Here is a 17,856-nt window from a genome sequence, read left to right on the forward strand (position 1 = left end):
ATTTTTCCTATTGCACCGCGACTGCCACTAGCTTATACATAGCTCTATATATATTACGCTGAGAGTAATCGTTCTCGAGGCGCCTATTTTCATTTTCATAATCCCGACTGTGATTAAAATAACCTTGGGATTAAATGAAAATAGGCGCCTCATTACTCTCGGCATAATATATATAGAGGTATATATAAGCTAGTTCTTAACCACAATTTGAATACCCAATTTATAGAATAATTAAAATTTGAAATAGTGGAGACAGATCATTCAAATCAGTGTTTTCTGTCAAACCAAACATGACCCCAACCAGACGTTGACACTATTGATATATCCATTTCTAAAATCCAATATTTTATCTAGAATGTAGTTTGATGTTGAAACTATTTTCCTAGCTGAAAAAGAAATCTAATCTGCCGCAGCAAGGTATTCGCTTAGTCCAAATTGTTTGGGAAATATTCATTGTTTATGTAACCCACAACTATTTTGTCATGGTTATATAATCGTGCAAGGCCTGGATTTCATCGTCGTCATCGACAGGAATGAAATTCTGGAAATGAATTTGTCCTTCAGGAGAAATGGCAATGAAGAAGGGCAGTTTATCCGGGCTGGACTGCATCCGCAAAAAGCGGCTTGCTGAAGGATTCATGCACCACGGATTTGCAATGGACGGCCATGCTATTTTTTGTACCAAATTTGCATAAAGAGCTGGCGTGCCTCTGCCATGACTTACTATTGGAATCCACACCATTTCAAAGCCATCGCTTTTTCCTGTAGGCTTTTCTTGTATTTTTCTCTTCAAATTTTCATACACATTTTGGAAAGTCTTCTGCTCGTCTTCAAACTTATCAAGCCAAGATATTAACAAGAAAATAGATTTATTTTCAAGGTTTTTGATTCCCACCTGCGGTTCACCAAAGAAAGAATTAATGGGACAAACTTGCATATTCATATCAGTGATTTATCATTGGAGAGGATTAAATTGTTTGAACATGTATACCTGACCATCTTTCCCGATGAGGAAGTTTGCTTCCTTTGTGAGTAACAATGCTCTAACCAACTCGACATTGCTGCTCTGAGTTTCTTCAACGAGCTCCTTGAAGCGGAAATATTCCTCTGTAGGAGGCACTGCTTTAAAGTCATCTAAACTATCCTTTGTAATGCCTTTCCAGAGTGAGAGGGCTTTTCCTTTGTCTGAGACCACGACCTCACTTAAGATCATGAGATAGTCAGCATTCTCATTGAAGGACTCAGTCGCGCACAATTGTCTTTGAAAGAACACCTCGGCTTCATAATTATCACAGCTACAGATGCGCTGCCGGCCAGCGAACTCCCTTGGCAGTGCGGTTACAAAGCTACCCACATGAAGTACTTGCAACTTTCTGCAAGTCATCTGCAGATTATCAAGAATGTTTCCAAGTGCAACCAACTCTTCATCGTCATGAGAGTGGTAAAAAAGAACAGCCACCGTACTGCCCTCTTCGAGAGTTGACGGACAAAATGGCTGTCCGCTCACATATGCGAAAAACCATTTGTCAATGAAAAATGGGGACTGTTTGTTCACTTTGGCAACGCTCAACTCCTGCACGAAAATACACACAGAAGTGAATTATGGCGCCTTTATATGTAATAGTCAATTCCACGATATATTATGGGTATTTTCAACCTTTTACCATGCTGGATAAGATATTAGCTATAGGCGGTATGGGTATGTGTACCCACACCTGGGAGGATGTGTATCCATGTTCTAGTTGTTTATCAAGTTTTATTCAATAAATAATCTGTTTGGAACTTTGATACAATATTTATTAACAATAAACTTTATCATTGTTCTTACAAAAGTTTATCATTTATAATATGTCATTGTTACATGATTCATGATTTTTTGTTCATATTTATAGTTTACCTTCTTTTTTCTGTTTTTAAACATTTATCATATATTATTATTACACATTTCAAATCTGAAACTGAAACCAATATATTACATCTGCAAACTTTATCACTATTCTTATTTTGAAAAATCCTTGACATCATTCATATTTTAAGATTTTCTATAAATATTTAAAAATATGTAAGGCACCCAAGTACCCTTAATTTGAAAAATAATCATACCTACAGGCACCCTGAGTACGGAGTACCCTTGTCCTCATACAAAATTCGATATTAGGACTAATTTTCATTTGGAATGGATTAAGCTCTTAAAATAATGCATAATAAAATAAAAATATTAAATTTTTTTTTATATCTGTGGAAATGCATTGATTTTTTTTCAGATTTCTTATTCTTTATTTAGAAATTATTCAGATTTTACTGAAAATTTGATAAAATTATGTTAGATTTTTTTCTATTTTAAAAATGAGTCAACAGTACATTCTATCAAGGATAGCTGCCACCTTATTCATGTATGTAGATTACATCAGTTTTACAAGGAAAGTGACACAACTTTGACTCTTGAACACTATTAGCTTAAATTCAATAACACAATGCAAAAGAAAACATACTGAAAACTGTCGAAGAGAACGTGGATGAGGAGAATCACAAGCAAGCTGCCTAGTCGCCACTGTGAAGTTCCAGTCTGTGTTTTGTCCGGTTATCAGCTCCCACTCTTCGATCAGATTTGGGCTTTCATGAATGTCGAGAAATTGCAGGCGTTTTAGCTTACTCAATCGTTTCAAACAGGTCCCAGTCAAATTCGGGCAGTTTGACAGATTAATTTCTATCAATGATTTCATGCGCCGAAGAACAATAGTGGTCTCATCCAATTTCACACATGAGCTCAGATTCAACTTTTCAAGGCATTGAAGGTTCTTCAAACCCTTTGGGAGGCGAAGAAGACTTCTGCAGCCACTCAAGTTGAGGGTTTTCAGACGACTCAGTTCCCTGGCGAATTCCTCCGGAAGGGTTTGCAAACTGGTGCAGTCAGCTAAAATGAGATGCTCTACCTTGGCCTTGATGAGGTTCATGAAACCTATTGAAACTTCTGATATGCTCAAACAACAACTAAGAGACACCGTCGTTTCCGAGAATATTTGTTGTCCAGCTACTTTGGGAAGAACATTTAGTCGCTTACACGACTCCAAAGACAGTTTCTTGAGGGTTAACTTTTCAAATCCTTCTGGCAGCTCTCGGAGGCGACTACACGCCTTCATCTGGAGGTCACGCAATGTGGACAGATTCACGAAGCTCTTAGGAAGATTCTCTATTTTCTTGCAATGTGACAAATTAATTTCCTTCACAGAACTTAGCAAACCCATACTGTCTGGAAGACATTGTAATTGCTTGCAGAAGGAAAGGTTGACCTTCTCAAGAGCACTCAACCAGCCAAAATTTGATGGCAAGCTTGTCAATTCATTACAGTAGCTTAGATCCAATATCTTCAACAATCGGAATTTTCCAAACCGTTTTGGTAAACTCGCTATCTTATCACATTTGTGGAGAATTAGCCTTTCCAGAGCATGTAATTCACAAAAATCTTTGCCCAGATCCTGAACAGCGGAGCCGCTCATATCCACCTCTACAATCTTGCATGATTTTGGTACAAGCCTCTGAAATTTAATGCAATCTTCAGCCATTTTTGTCTTCAAATTCACCATCCTGAGAGTTGATGGAATCCGCACCTGTACGTTATGCAGAGAGGATCAGCTGCTATTAAATAATGTCTGATATATCTCAAAAATCAGGTAACGATATCATAGAAATATGTGACTGTACACAAGACTTATGCTAACGGTTTAAACATCATAGAGTAATTGTTATTGTGTGTTCAGTATGATTAGACTCGAACTTAAGGTTCACAATTAGTTGTAGCTATAAATAATTTATAGTCAATTAAATTATGAATATATGATACTTTAAAATAATTTATATAAATAATCTAAAATTTTATTCATATTAACGTTAAAAAAATCTTTTCTAAAGATTTAATTGTAAATATAAAAAAATTAAGTAGCCAACACAACATTATTAGGAGGGAGACTCTTTTTTATCAATTCTATCTCAAATATGATTAGATACATAATTATCATTAATGGCTCTCACTCCCTAATATGACCCTTTTCGCTATTGAGTATTATTTTAATGTATTTCAGCATAAAACATAGAAATGACTAGCTCAAACAAATGAGGCTTACCAAGGCTTAGGCAACAAGGGGAGCCACACTCATCATAAGAGATTGAAGGTGTGTACTATTTGTGGATGACATTATCTCTACTTCTCGTGGCTCTAGAGCCATGAAATTCATATCAATAATAACTTCTCACAAATATATTGTGATCTCATGGGTTAATTAACTAGGATAATATAGGCTATGTGAAGCTCACAAAAAAAAATAGTGTAGCCTCCAACTCTATATTCTCAACATGTATTCATTTAGAGTCCATTTGGTAGTGATAATATGAGTGGAATAGGCAAATGTTAATTCTTAAAATTTCAAATTCTCCGTTTGGGTGCACCAAATTGGAATTGTGAATAGGAATATGCATTCCAATTTTGGGCTGAAAATGAGCATTTGCAATTTCACCTAAATAGGTGGAATTGAAATATGTATTTCTATTCTATTTTTATTTATTTTAGAAAACATTAATCGTTGGCTCCATGAATTCCCCATCAAAATTTGAAAAAAAACAATAATACGATCACATATTCTTATGTTCTATTCTAGAATAACTTTTTCCAGAATACTTATTTCTATTCCCATATTCTTATTTCCATAGCCAAACGAACCCTTAATGTTCAACATACTATCTTTTTGATATATTTGAAGCGATCCTAAGCCCTCATTACTATTGGAAAGACACTAAAACTTGTGACAAACATGAAGTGATTGTTGATATGATACCAATATTTTTGATAAACTATATAAAATCCTCGATACCTATCATTATAAGCACAAAACAAGTCTCTAAGAAAAAACAATAAAAGCATTAAAAGACATGTCAATAATATAGTGCCTATTATTATTATTATTATTATTCTTGTCATTGTTGTTATTGTTGTTGTTGTTGTCTATAATAACTTGGTATCTAGGGTAAAATGAGAAGATTAAAAAGGAAAGGGAATGCCTTAAAACTAAATGCTTTGAATGATTAGTCAAAAAAATGAATATATTAATGAACATAACTTAGGGAGAAATGACTACTTATAGCACAAGTTATTTTTCCATTGGATACTCAAACTATAGGTGTAAAAGAAACTATGAAGGTAATGAAGAGTATACCTTAAACTATTTGCATTCTCAATTAAGGAAAAGGAAATAAACCACTAACCAAATTACCACTAAACAACTATTTGGGATTATTAGTAGGAGCCATCATAGTAACCAAAGTTTGGGAAATCACATGATCAAATAAATAACCATAGCTTTCTAGATTATAAGCATATAAAGAGTTGGAAAGAGAAGGAATATATATGAATGAAGTGAAAATGACATAATAGTTTGAACTGTTAGTTATTCATGATAGTAAAAGTTGATGCACTAAGAAAAGTCCTTTTTTTCCCCCTTCTTTTCATCTATAAGAGGCTGAAGCTAGGATTAATTATCTATCATGATTAATTATTATTAATAATTATTGAGCTCAAATAGACTTGAACAAAAAACCTGATAGATAAGAGGCTCACAATTAACCATTGTGTTGTAGTCTCTTGCCCAAGAAAAGTCCATGTTGGTTGTTGAAATAAGGCCCAAATGTAATGACATAAAGTGTCACAATATTAAAAGATCACTCCATGGTGCTGTAAAATTGCACATGGTAGAATTTACCATTATGAAATGTTCCTACCTAAGAAAAAAATTAAAACCCAAATAAGCCTCCATCTTTCTCCATCTCCCTTGTCTTTGTTTATCAATGTTCTTGACCATGTAGCTTAGTTAACATGAGATGCATGGATGCTTTGAAGATGTCCTTGTAATCAATTCTTTCCCTGTGAATTTCCAAATGTGTTGTGAGCCATTGAAACATTATAACTACCACCCTTGCTGTGTAATAACTCTAAACACTAATCCCCAATGATGAAAAACATTTTGGCAGTTTAAAACTTTATCTTTCAAATCCATTCAATAATCTTCTAAAGACTTTGGCTCTTCTTAGTAGTTGGGAACTTATTCCATAATTTTCTCACAATTTTTTTAGTTCATCCTTGTATTTGGGAAGTTTCTATACAACCTATTGATATTCACAAGATCTTGACTTTGTGATATTTTTCACCTTTCCTTTACACAATTGATCTATGGCTTCATGACTTAATAAGGGATTCTTTTCGTACTTTTCATTTTACTTATATCAGTATATCATACTGTCATAATCACATTTTTATAATAACAATTTTTTCTATTGTCTTCTTAGTTATCCATCATTAATTGTCTTTGTAATTGGCTTATGGGGAGGTGGAATCACCAAAATCGAAAATTCTCTAAGGCTGGTTTCCAAATAGCCCAATTTTTTTTTTAGTAAGTGTTAGTTTTGGAGAACAAGAAGGAATAAGTCACAAGAATCTTCTTCTTACTTTTGTTTTTCCTCTTTTCTTAACTCATTTTTGTTATATCTATCATATAATCATATATATTTATCTACTGTTGCCATGATTGTTTTAGTTCAAGTAGTTCAGTTAGATTTAAAATGGAATACCTCATTTCATGTACCCTATCCATGCATAATTAAAGTGTTCTACATGAATTTCCAACATCTACATTACTTTCCTTACCTTACATGATTGTATTCGAGGCAATGAATTTGTAAAGTATGATTATTTATGCCAACACATGGATCTTTTCTATTGATAGTCAAAATATCTCAATTTATTAGCATTGTTTATGTGATTCAATTCTTGTAATTTACATAGTATTTTACTTATATACTAAAACAAAAATTTAATTAATCTAGTTATCTTAATTATTGTATCTCATCAAAATAGTAGTAGACATGAGCTAGAACAAGGGTGAGTTGACTTCTTGGGATTTCATTAATGTTGAGGCTAAAGAAAATATAGTCTCCACATTTTTGAGATCTTGATGAGAAGGAGTTTTAAACTTCTATTATCTTCAAGGCCTATATTTTATGTTGTAAGGTTCTTTTATGATCTTTACAATACAAACATTTTTTGTAGTTATCACAAAAAGATATTTGTGAGCAAATAATATTGTACAATAGTGTAGTCCAAAAAAAAAAAGTGAATCCTAATGACCTTTTTGAAATGCAATTATTCATTGATTTAATATTGGGGATTAATAGTTCTCCTAAATGTAGGTCTAATAATTGTACTCTAATAAATTTATTAAAAATAGGGAATACAGATAGGGGCGACAAGGGGATTAGTATAATAATACTTTTTCCCCAATAATGGATTTTGTAAATAAATCATAGACATGCATAAATAGCTAAACTGAATATTGATAACAAGAGTCACACAAAGTAAATGATAATACCATATTTTTAAAACTAGAAAAACCATTATGAATGGGAACATTGGTGGGGATAACACCCACAAAGTGATCCACTAATAAAAAGTATGTCGTAAGAGGTTTTGACCTTGTTAGGAGTATATTACATACATATATAGTATATATGTCCTTGTTAGAGAACTTAAACTTGTTAGTGGCCTCAACCCTATTAGAAGTTGTATTACAAAATGATCTTACAACTCTACAAAAATATACAACTTTACAAGTAGTATAGAGAAATACCAAAAGGTGACTATACTAATATATCAAATATCTGATTAGTCCTTTTTTGTTCCTATCATTTTATCATGCCCATATGCTTGTTTTTTTCTCTGATCGTCAAAACAAAGCCTATCCAGAATAAATAAAGAATTCATATCACAAGCATTGCATAATCATTTTTATCTTTGCTAATTAAAAAGTTGTTCCTTTATACCATTTTTCTCAATTCTTTGTTTGGTTGGCTTAAATAAATGACTTCAAAAATTTTAAAATATATTATTAAAATATTATAAGTAAGGTAATAACATCTTGAATATTTTCTTTATAGTCCCAAACCCTTGAATTAACAAGTAAGTTCAATATGAAGTAGCCAAAATAATCATTTTATCTTGCATACTCTTCCTCTATAATAATGAAATATCTTCTCACATCCAAAATATATGCTAAAACTCATAGAAGAGAAAAAGATACATTATGTATCCTCCTTGTTCTACCACATTCAAAAACTATAACCCTATATCTTCTTCCAATGAAGTTCCTTGATGGAAGCAATATCATAGTACCATGTTTTCCTCTATTATAGTTACAGAATTTCTCCCATTATCATATCAAATTAATATCTTCAATCTAAGAGACCTCAACCATGAATGTGTTTCAATTACTGACTATATCCTAATACTTACCTTTTCACACTTTCATAGAATCTTCCCCCCTCGGCATTGATGGCAATACTTAGTAAAAATTGGCTAAGTTTTCAAAACTTCAAAATTTCAAAATCATCAAAATTGTGGCCATCAAAAAATATATCTTCCTCATACATAAATAAATCAAATTTATCTTTCACTATATCCTTTCTCCCCCTATGTACATACACATTAGCTACTACTCCATCTTTCTTATATATTTTTCACAGTCTATCCCTCCTCCTTTAACGTCAATAATAATGGTGAGTTTCTTATATACAATTTATAGTTTTAGTGCCTAAAAGCTCTCTAGATTAAATTGATTAAGATGTCTAAAAATATTCTTCATAATTTTTCATATACCATATTCCAAGTCTTATTTACTGATGCATCTACATAAATAAAAATACAAATATCATAGGCTTTTATCCTTGCTTCATTAAGATGTATATGAATGAATGATTCATATGATCTTTTTGAGGCTTCCAAAGTGTCAAGATCCTTTTTTAGAATATCTAATTTTAGATTAAAGTAATTATTCAATATTAAAATCATTCCCAATATTCTATCCTTTTCCTTTTGAAGTATACTTATTGTATCATAAATCTTGCTTATTGCCTTGACTAATTCAGTAATACTCACCTCATGTTAAAAATATTTTGATAGATTCTCTAGTATATATTTATCTTATCTGATATAGTGGGTGACATCTTCTACATAGTCCTTAACCTGATCCAAGTTATATAGATCTTCTTTCCTTATACACCATTTGATGCGTTAAACAAATTGATCAATAACTTGATAGTAAAAGTACAAAGTTGTGTCACCTTTTAGGATGAATAATTAGGATGACTAAATTTGAGTATTTCTATTTAAAATTCAAGTTTGTTCAAACATATGATATAGCTAAGTTCATTCTAGCTAAGTTATATATGTTCTCATTCTTTGGCTCTAACTGATATATATGAATTCTAAGAAATTGATAGTAGGTTTTGCAAGTTTTTGGCTCTACAATTTTTGCAATTTTTAGCAAGTTTTATGCAATCTTTGGTAGGTTTTCATTTAGAAAATGCTGCTAAATTTGGTAGGAAAAACTTTTACCGATCCCCACCATGTCTAACAAAGAACCACTGGCTATCCCTATTGGTGACATTTCCCTTTCCAACGACCAAGGAGATGGAATGGTGGTGGCATTAAGAGGTAACTCTGAACATGCGTTGGTAGATAAGGACAGTTTAAGGTGCAATCGCTCCTCTCCCAAGCAATTTGAATTTATTTCTTCATTTACTCCATCTGTACCAAGTGGTATTAACCATGCCATTAAATTTTTGGATTTTTCTATTAACAATGGTAGAAATGCTACCAGAGACAATGGCATTACCAATATTAAGCCTAAATCCTTCTTGAAAGTAGTTTCAGGTTTGGTTCCTGCGGTAGTCTCTTGTGCTCACTTCACCAAATCTCCTCATGACAAAAACCTCACAAATGGTAAGTACTCTGAGGACCCTTTCATGTTTCATGTCATTCCTAACCATGAAATGTTGGCTGAGATGAGAAATGAAAAAGAGAGATTAAAAAATACCACCATATTCTTCTCTGCAGTTGAAATTGATAAAGTGCCTGCTAGAATTTTTTTAGATGATTGGTTTTATAACTATTGGAATTTGAAGCTTGCTTACTAGATTTCTTTTTGCTGGTAGATACAAAGAGGTTTATTTGTTATTTTTATCAATAATCTTGATTCTCAGCTTGTTGCTCTTAAAAAAGAGTATTGGAATGTGGGTAGCACCACATTTTGAGCTCTAGCTTGGAATGCTGAAGCCAATTTAGAATAAATCATTGCTCTTTCAGCCCCTAGATGGGTCCTTATCAAGAACATTCCTCCTTTTCTAAGGAGATTCATCCCCTAGCTTGTGGCACCCCTTGGCAAATTCCTATGCATGGATGACTTGGCAAGATTGGTCCCTCACCTTGATGCTAGGATTCTTTTAGCCCTTAAACTTGGTATTGATCTTCCTAAAGAAGTTACCATTTTTATTGCTAATGAAGTAATCTCTTGCCCTGTCAAAACCCTGGGTGGATTAAATGCTTGTTTTCTTTGCAAAAAGGAAGGGCATCTTAGGAGAGATTGCCCTATCATTAAGAGCAAGACTCTGAAAAATCCTAAACCCTTGAACACCCCCTCTACCTCCAACATAAATGTGTCCACTACCAATAAACTCAACTCTTTGCCTCCTCCATTTTCTGCTTTGCAATCTCTCCCCCTCCCATCTATTACACCTCCATCCTTGAAAAATGTGTCTATTACTAGCATCATAGATGCTAATGGCTTTCAATCTGTTACAAAAAAGAGGAAGAATTGGTCGAGTAAAAACATTGGAGCCCCCAACGAGCTAGTTTTCCCATCAGCTCCTATGGGTAATATGATTGTTCATGTGCAGAAGCCTTCCAAGCCTTCCACTCCCATCTCTTCAGCTATTAATACTCCCTCCATTCCGAAGCTTCCTATTAAAAGCTTCTATGTAATTTCAGATGATTGTTATGTAGAAGTCATACTAGCTACTTTCTCTATGATTAAAAGCCAACCTTTAATATTGGATAATGTCTCCCCTCCCATGTTCAAAAGTGAGAATCTTCCCACTTCAAAGAGGAAACGGAGACCCCCTAGTTCCAAAAACTAAGGCAAAGGTAATAAGGCTCAAAACAATGTAGTTTCTATTAATAATCCTTCTATGGAGGATAATTTAGATTTTGAAGCATCCAATTCTAAAATTATGTCTCAATGAATTGCATTTCTTGGAATATTAGAGGACTTGAATGTCTTGATAGGAAATTTGTGGTTAAGAATTTTCTTAGTGCTAAGGGTAGTATTGATTTAATCATGTTGCAAGAAATTAAAGCTACTGCGTTCTGTTTGGAATCCAATCTTTAATTTATTTGGAAACATGCGATTAAAATACACACTAATCACCCTCAGGGAAGAGGAGGTGTGGCTATCTTACTTATCCCAAAATGGGGTCCTTAGATTAAAAGTTATGGGATCTCTCCCTGCAATAGAGCTATTTGGTTGATTTTGAACTATAATAATATGGAATTTGGCATATGTGTTGTTTATGCTACTAATGAATATATTGAAAGAGCTTCTTTTTGGTCTTGGCCTAGCTTTCTTCTGAATATTCCTTTGTTTTTTCAAGGTGATTTTAACATGATAGAAAGCGAGGAAGATAAAATGGGAGGTCTTTCCTTCTCCTAGAAAGAGCAAGAAATAAATGCTTGTAATAAATTTTTAAAATACTAAATCTTTATTTGATCCCTTAAGTGGGAATAGATATACCAACCTAGGGATTTGGTTTACGTGGTGCAACATTTAGAAAGGCCAAGCCAGAATTTATTATAGGCTGGACCGATTTTATCTTAATAGTAATTTTTTTTCTATTCTTCTTGATAAGCATAACATTCATGTGAGTATCTCGCCGTCTACCCTTTTGGATCATCATCCTATCTCCATATCTATCAGTTTTGGCCCTTCCCTGGTCTACAATAATCAAGATTACCATAAGTTCATTCTCAATACTAATCTTCTGAAAGATGAGGAAACCTTTGCTACTATTTCCATAATTAGGCTTATCAATGATTTGTATTATCCTTCCCTATCTCATAATGATAAATGGAGGATGAATGTTGTTGCTTGGCAAAAGTTACTCAAATTTGTGGGTCAGAAGAGAGCTAAAGACTTTAGACATAAAGAGTCTTGGCTGAACAATAATCTCTATAATGCGGAGTTGGCTATTGAAAATAACTTTGATGATTCTTATCTATGTTTTCAACTGGCAAATGCTAAGAATTCTCTTAGGAAGCATCAACATCTTAAAGCTTTGGGAGCTAGGGTTCAATCAAGAGCCCATTAGCTCCAATTTGGGGACAGGGGTAGTAAGTTCCTTTTCAATCTTATTAAGTAAAAATAGGCCAAAGAGAATACTGATAAATTGTTAATTAATGATTAGATGGGCACTAGAAAAAAGTTAATTAATGGAATCCAAATCAGTGCCCATCTGATCATTAGAGGTCTTTTTCCCAAAAGGATTTCAGATAATGATTCTTCCTTCCTTGAGAAACCTTTAACTCTTGAGGAGATTGAGCAATCCATTAACTCTTTTAATAATGAAAAAGGATTTGATTGATAAGAATACTCTCCATGGAGAAAGGTCCATTTGGTGGAACCTTAAGCTGGGTAACAAACCCCTTGCTCTTACCCAATGCTACTCTGCCAAGTTCTGGGCTAACCACGGGATCAAACAATTTGCTGATATCTTTGAGAAGGATGCCCTTATTTAGTGGGATGAATTAAAGAATAAATTTAACCTTCCCAATGTTCATAACAAGACTTATAATATGATTGTTAAGGGTAGTAAAGATATCGCTACCTTATGTCATGTTGATTCTGACAGTTATCTAAAAATTAAATGGCCTAGTGGTATAATTATCTCTAAACTCAAAGCTAAGGATATTTACAAAGTTATTAATCACAATGAAGATATTATAAACCATATTTATAACATTTGGCATACTAATTTGGACATTCATGCTTGGATGAAACAATTTGATTATCTTTGAAAAAGTTCTATTGATCCTAAAATCAAATGTTTTAAATGGTTTCTTATTCTTAACAAGCTTCCTACTAGAAGCTCCTTCTCTAATACTGATTATTGTAGCATCTATAGAGTCCCAAAAAAGGGAAGACATATTTTATTTGAATGTAGTTTTGCCAAAGAGGTTTGGCTTATGTTTGGTATATCTATTCCCACTTTTTTTTTCCATTTTTGAAATTATTATTGGTTTTATTTGTAATTTTAAAAAAGATGTTAACATTTTTTGGGATATCCTCTCAGCTAACACTTTGTGGTAGATCTGGAAGTGCAGAAATGAAGAAAGGTTTCAAAATATACCTAGGCTACTTACTGAGTCTTTTCAAAGTCTCACTTATTTTAAAATATTTTTGCAGGTCCAAGTTATGATGAGAACCAGTAAGTCAAAGTTCAAAAGGCTACTCAAAGATGGTTATGCTACCTTCTTTTCTAACGAGATTAAAGATGGGCAGATATGGAGACATTATTTGGATAATATTAACCTCTTCAATCAAACTGTTAAATGCATCAACAAGGAACTCAAGAGGACACCCTGGAGTTTCACTAGCAACATGATATATATGCTGAAGCAAATACAAGATCAGAAGAACCTAGTTTGGATGGAAGTCACTATGGGTTGGACAGCATGGATGGATACCTATGTAGATGTTCTTCATTAGTTTCTTCTTGTGCTCTCTCTTTTGCTCAAATTGTATGTAATTCCTCCTTTCTTTTTGTGAGGCTTGTCCTCTGTTGAGCTATATTCCTTCAAACTTTATGTATGATTTTTGATCTTACTATGCTTAATACAAAAATTACTCAATAACTAGAATTATTTTAAACAACTGACATTTCCACAACTCTTATCTTCTTAATGATATTGTTTAATAACATATAAACATGATTTTATATAGTTCAAAGTTAAAAATATCCTCATATAGACTTTATAGTATTTTATTTAGATATAGTTATATTACAATTAAAAAAATACTTGAAGTATTTCTTTTAACACTTGGGATGATATTGATTTTGAGAATTTAAAAAAAACCTAAATCTTATTTAAAAAAAATTAAATAGTAGATGACATTCTAGCTGAGATATTCCTCTTTCAAGATGTATAATTTTTCTTTTGGTTAGAATATATTTATTTTAAAAAATGTGCTTGGAGATGAAAACTATCGATATTAGATGAGTTTAAATTTGAATTATTATAAAAGAGAAAATATATGTCAAAAGTCAAGTTTTATTTTTGAGTGATATTGATATATGTGTGTTCTATAATATAATCTAATTTTAAAGATAAAATGACTTATTTCCATATAGTTTTGTCATGGGAACTAGACCCCTCATTTTCATCGTTTTTCAACAACTATAAGATCATCCTTTACAATTATAGAAAATATCAATTCTTATTAAATATTATGATTACAAATAATAATCTTGAACTTTATCTATTTTTGGACATATAATTAGTTTAGTTAATTTTGAAATTATAAATAATAATAGAAGTTTTATGTCATTTAAGTTAAACAGTTTTACTTGATTCCTTAATAAAAAAGTGACACAGGTTTATGCTTTTACCCTTCAACATTATTATTAGTATTCACACACATATTTTGGAATCATGAAAATTAAAACTCTTTCTATGATCTTATTTTTTTGTGTCAATAAATGTAGTAAAATACAATTCAAATTCTTCAATTACTGAATTCAAGTCATCTACAACATTGGTAACTTGCAATTGAGATGGTGTAGGCAATGTTCTCTACAATTTTTCCAATGCCTTTCCAGTATCATCTTATTGCTTTTAAATTTCTTTTTTGACTTTATAAAATGAAAGTAATGATATTTGCATAAATCTTGTTAAAGAAGGAGATTGTTGAAACCATATTGATACAAGTATGATATATGTGATTCAATCATTGTTTTCTCACTGATGTCAAACTGCTATTTTTCTAGTAAGACAATTTCTTATATGATTTAAGTACAATTACCTATTTGATTGATGATGAGGATTTGACCAAAAGATGTAACAATAGCACCCAGAGGAAAGGTTGAGTTATGATATGAAAAGGAGTACAAGAATCAAATAAGACAATGATATCATAGTGCATTGAAAATCTACTTAAGGTTGCAAAGGCTAGTTATACTAAACAAGTTCAGAAGAACAAGTTAAATAAAGTTTTTCTACAAAGCTTGACCAAATTGATAGTAGGTGTCGAGAAAAGTCCATGCAAGCTGAGTAGAATATTAGTTGGAGCTGAGTAAAATTTTATTTTAGTGTATGTCAAGAAAAACAATAGATGCTGAGTAAAGTTTAGTTGATATTGGGTACCAGTAAACTTTAGTTTGTGCCGAATAATTTTTCAAAGGATGCCAAACAACACAGTATGTGATGAGCATTAGAAAAAAGTTAATGCCATGTGCCATAATTATTAGGAAGATGATAAATTTGATGGATCCGAGCCAACAAGTTTATATTCTAGGATTGTATGAACCAGGTGGAAGATAAGATTGATGATCTGGTGACACATAATTCATGGTAAACTATTTTGAGGATAATTTGAAGAGTATTGAAGGATAAGTTTCTAGAAGTGATATGGAATGAGGGGTACATTCATTGAATCCTACCCAATCTTTCCTAACCCTAAATTGGACAATGGAGAATGAATGAAAAAATATCTTAATCCTTTATTTATGGGGATGGTTGGTTAGAAGAAAGGGTTGTCATGTGTGAGAACCTAAGGAAGACAAAGAGTCAAGGGTATTGCTTCATCAAGTGACTTGATTAAGAGTTTGCATTAGCATGTTAAGAAAGAGGGATTAAGGGTATGGATGCTTGAAGGGTGAACAAGCTATCAAAGCTGAAATGTGTGAAAGCCAAGTAGAATGGAGGACTAAAACAAGGATCTATAATTTTCAAATGGAGTTGTAAGTTGTTATTAGATCAAGCCTTACTATTACTCTGATAATATTTGTATCAGTCTAGGGTCAATCCTTTGGATTAAGGTTGACGTAATATTCATTTTGTATCCTTTAACGTGGTGACATTCCAAATGAATGGTCTAAAGTCCTCTAACAAGGCTCACTCCTAATAGGCTGATTGAAATCCTTTAACAGGGTCACATTTAATAGTGTATATTGTAACCTTTAATAGGGTTGGCATTTCATAGGGCATCACTTTAAAAGAGTGAAAAAGAGTAGCATGTTACTAGTGGTTTTTCTCAAATTGGGTTTCCTCATAAATCATTATGTCAAGTGTGTTGCTGAATCTATTATGTTTCATGCTTACATTTATGCAAATTGATTTGATAGTAACCTACAAGTTTGAAGTGATTGCATAATCTTATGGATGCATGCATAATGATAAATTTTTTATGGGTTTAATAATTTATGAAAACTTTTATTTATCCTTGGATAACTAATTCACCCCCCCTCAGTTATTCTAAAGAATTCCAACAATCAGTATCAGAGTCATCTACTTAAGAGGACTAGTTTGAAGGTACTAGAAGTAAAAAGATCAAGATGTCAAAAAGAGATGTACCTAAGATTAATAGAGATAACTTTCTTGCATGAATTTTTTTGATGAAGCTACACCTTGGAGGACTTGGAGACCATGCACAATCTATCATTACTACTGAGCATGTTGATCTTGTTGGATCCCTAACTACTAAGGACATGAAAAATAAAAAAGAACATAACCAGGCAATGCTGAAAATTTCCTCTACTCTAAGCTATGCCGAATTTGATTGTATCAGAAGTCTTCACAATGCAAAGAAAACGTGAAATTCTCTACACACCATCTATGGAGGAGAGACAAATGTTTTAAGATCCAAAGTTGAAAGTTTCAGAGATAAGTTTGATGATATGAGAATGCAAGAAGTTGAAAATATTGCTCAAGGATAAAAGATGTTGTTAATGCAATAAGAGGAGCTACTAGTACAATAGATGATGATATTGTACTAAGAATTTTTTTAAGAACACTTCTTCCTATATATGCTTTTAGAGTTTTTACAATACAAGAAATGAGATGTATACCAAGGAATAATCTATCTCTTGAAGGCTTGGTAGGTAGACTCACTTCTTTTGAGCTATGAAGGCTTGGTAGGTAGAAGAGATGAAGAAAACGAGGATTACAAAGACAAAGACAAGAAGTCTTGCTACATTGTTGAAGAGGAAATAAAAGATGAATCTGATGAACATGATGATGAAGTGGTGTATGTTGCAGTGAAGGATGAATTTGATGAAGATGATGCATATGGACTTGTGTCTTGTGTGAACAATAATGACAAATGGATCATTAATAGTGGATGTTCACATCACATCTTTGGAGATAAAAGTAATTCATTACTTTCAATCGTTATGATGGAAATAGTGTAAGATTTGGTAATGATGCACCATGCTTGATAAAAGGAAAAAGGTTCTATCAAGATCACATAAAACATTTTATGTGACAATGCTCACTATGTTGAAGGGCTTAACTATAATCTGTTGAGTATGTCACAATTGAATAATTTAGGATGTAAGGTTGAGTTTGCAAATAAGATTTCTATGATATATGATATTGATGGAAAACTAATTGGAAAGAGTGATCAAACTAGCAATAATCTATTATATGTTGATATAGAGGATGATACTTGTCTAATTGTAAAATTTGATGATGTGTGGCTATGGCACAAAAGGTTATGTCATGTTAATTTTGATAACTTGGTTAGCATCAACAATATGAGAAAAGTTAGAGGATTGCCTAAGTTGAAGAAGCCTGATAACATAATGTGCAAACAATGTCAGTTGGGAAAACTGTCTAAGTCAAGTTTTAAGACTAAAATTTATATCTCTAAAGGAATGCTTGAGATTCTCCATAATGACTTGTGTGGACCAATTGAAGTGAAAAGCTAC

General features: G+C 32.5%; 1 protein-coding gene across 1 annotated transcript in view; it reads right to left on the reverse strand.

The window, feature by feature from the left end:
- Positions 1 to 219: 219 nt before the first annotated feature.
- Positions 220 to 17,856, reverse strand: part of LOC149546375 (uncharacterized) — a 227,118-nt gene continuing 209,481 nt past the window's right edge. Inside the window, exons 14-16 of the mRNA XM_089791175.1 lie at positions 2,493 to 3,608; positions 992 to 1,573; positions 220 to 895 (exon numbers count right to left, since the gene is read on the reverse strand). Of these exons, the coding sequence (XP_089647301.1) occupies positions 473 to 895; positions 992 to 1,573; positions 2,493 to 3,608 (2,121 nt within the window). The 3' untranslated portion in view covers positions 220 to 472. The remainder of the gene's footprint in view (positions 896 to 991; positions 1,574 to 2,492; positions 3,609 to 17,856) is intronic.

This window comes from Cupressus sempervirens, chromosome 7 (genome assembly GCF_028749045.1).
Source record: "Cupressus sempervirens isolate cs-2001-9-10 chromosome 7, ASM2874904v1, whole genome shotgun sequence".
Lineage (NCBI taxonomy): Eukaryota > Viridiplantae > Streptophyta > Pinopsida > Cupressales > Cupressaceae > Cupressus > Cupressus sempervirens.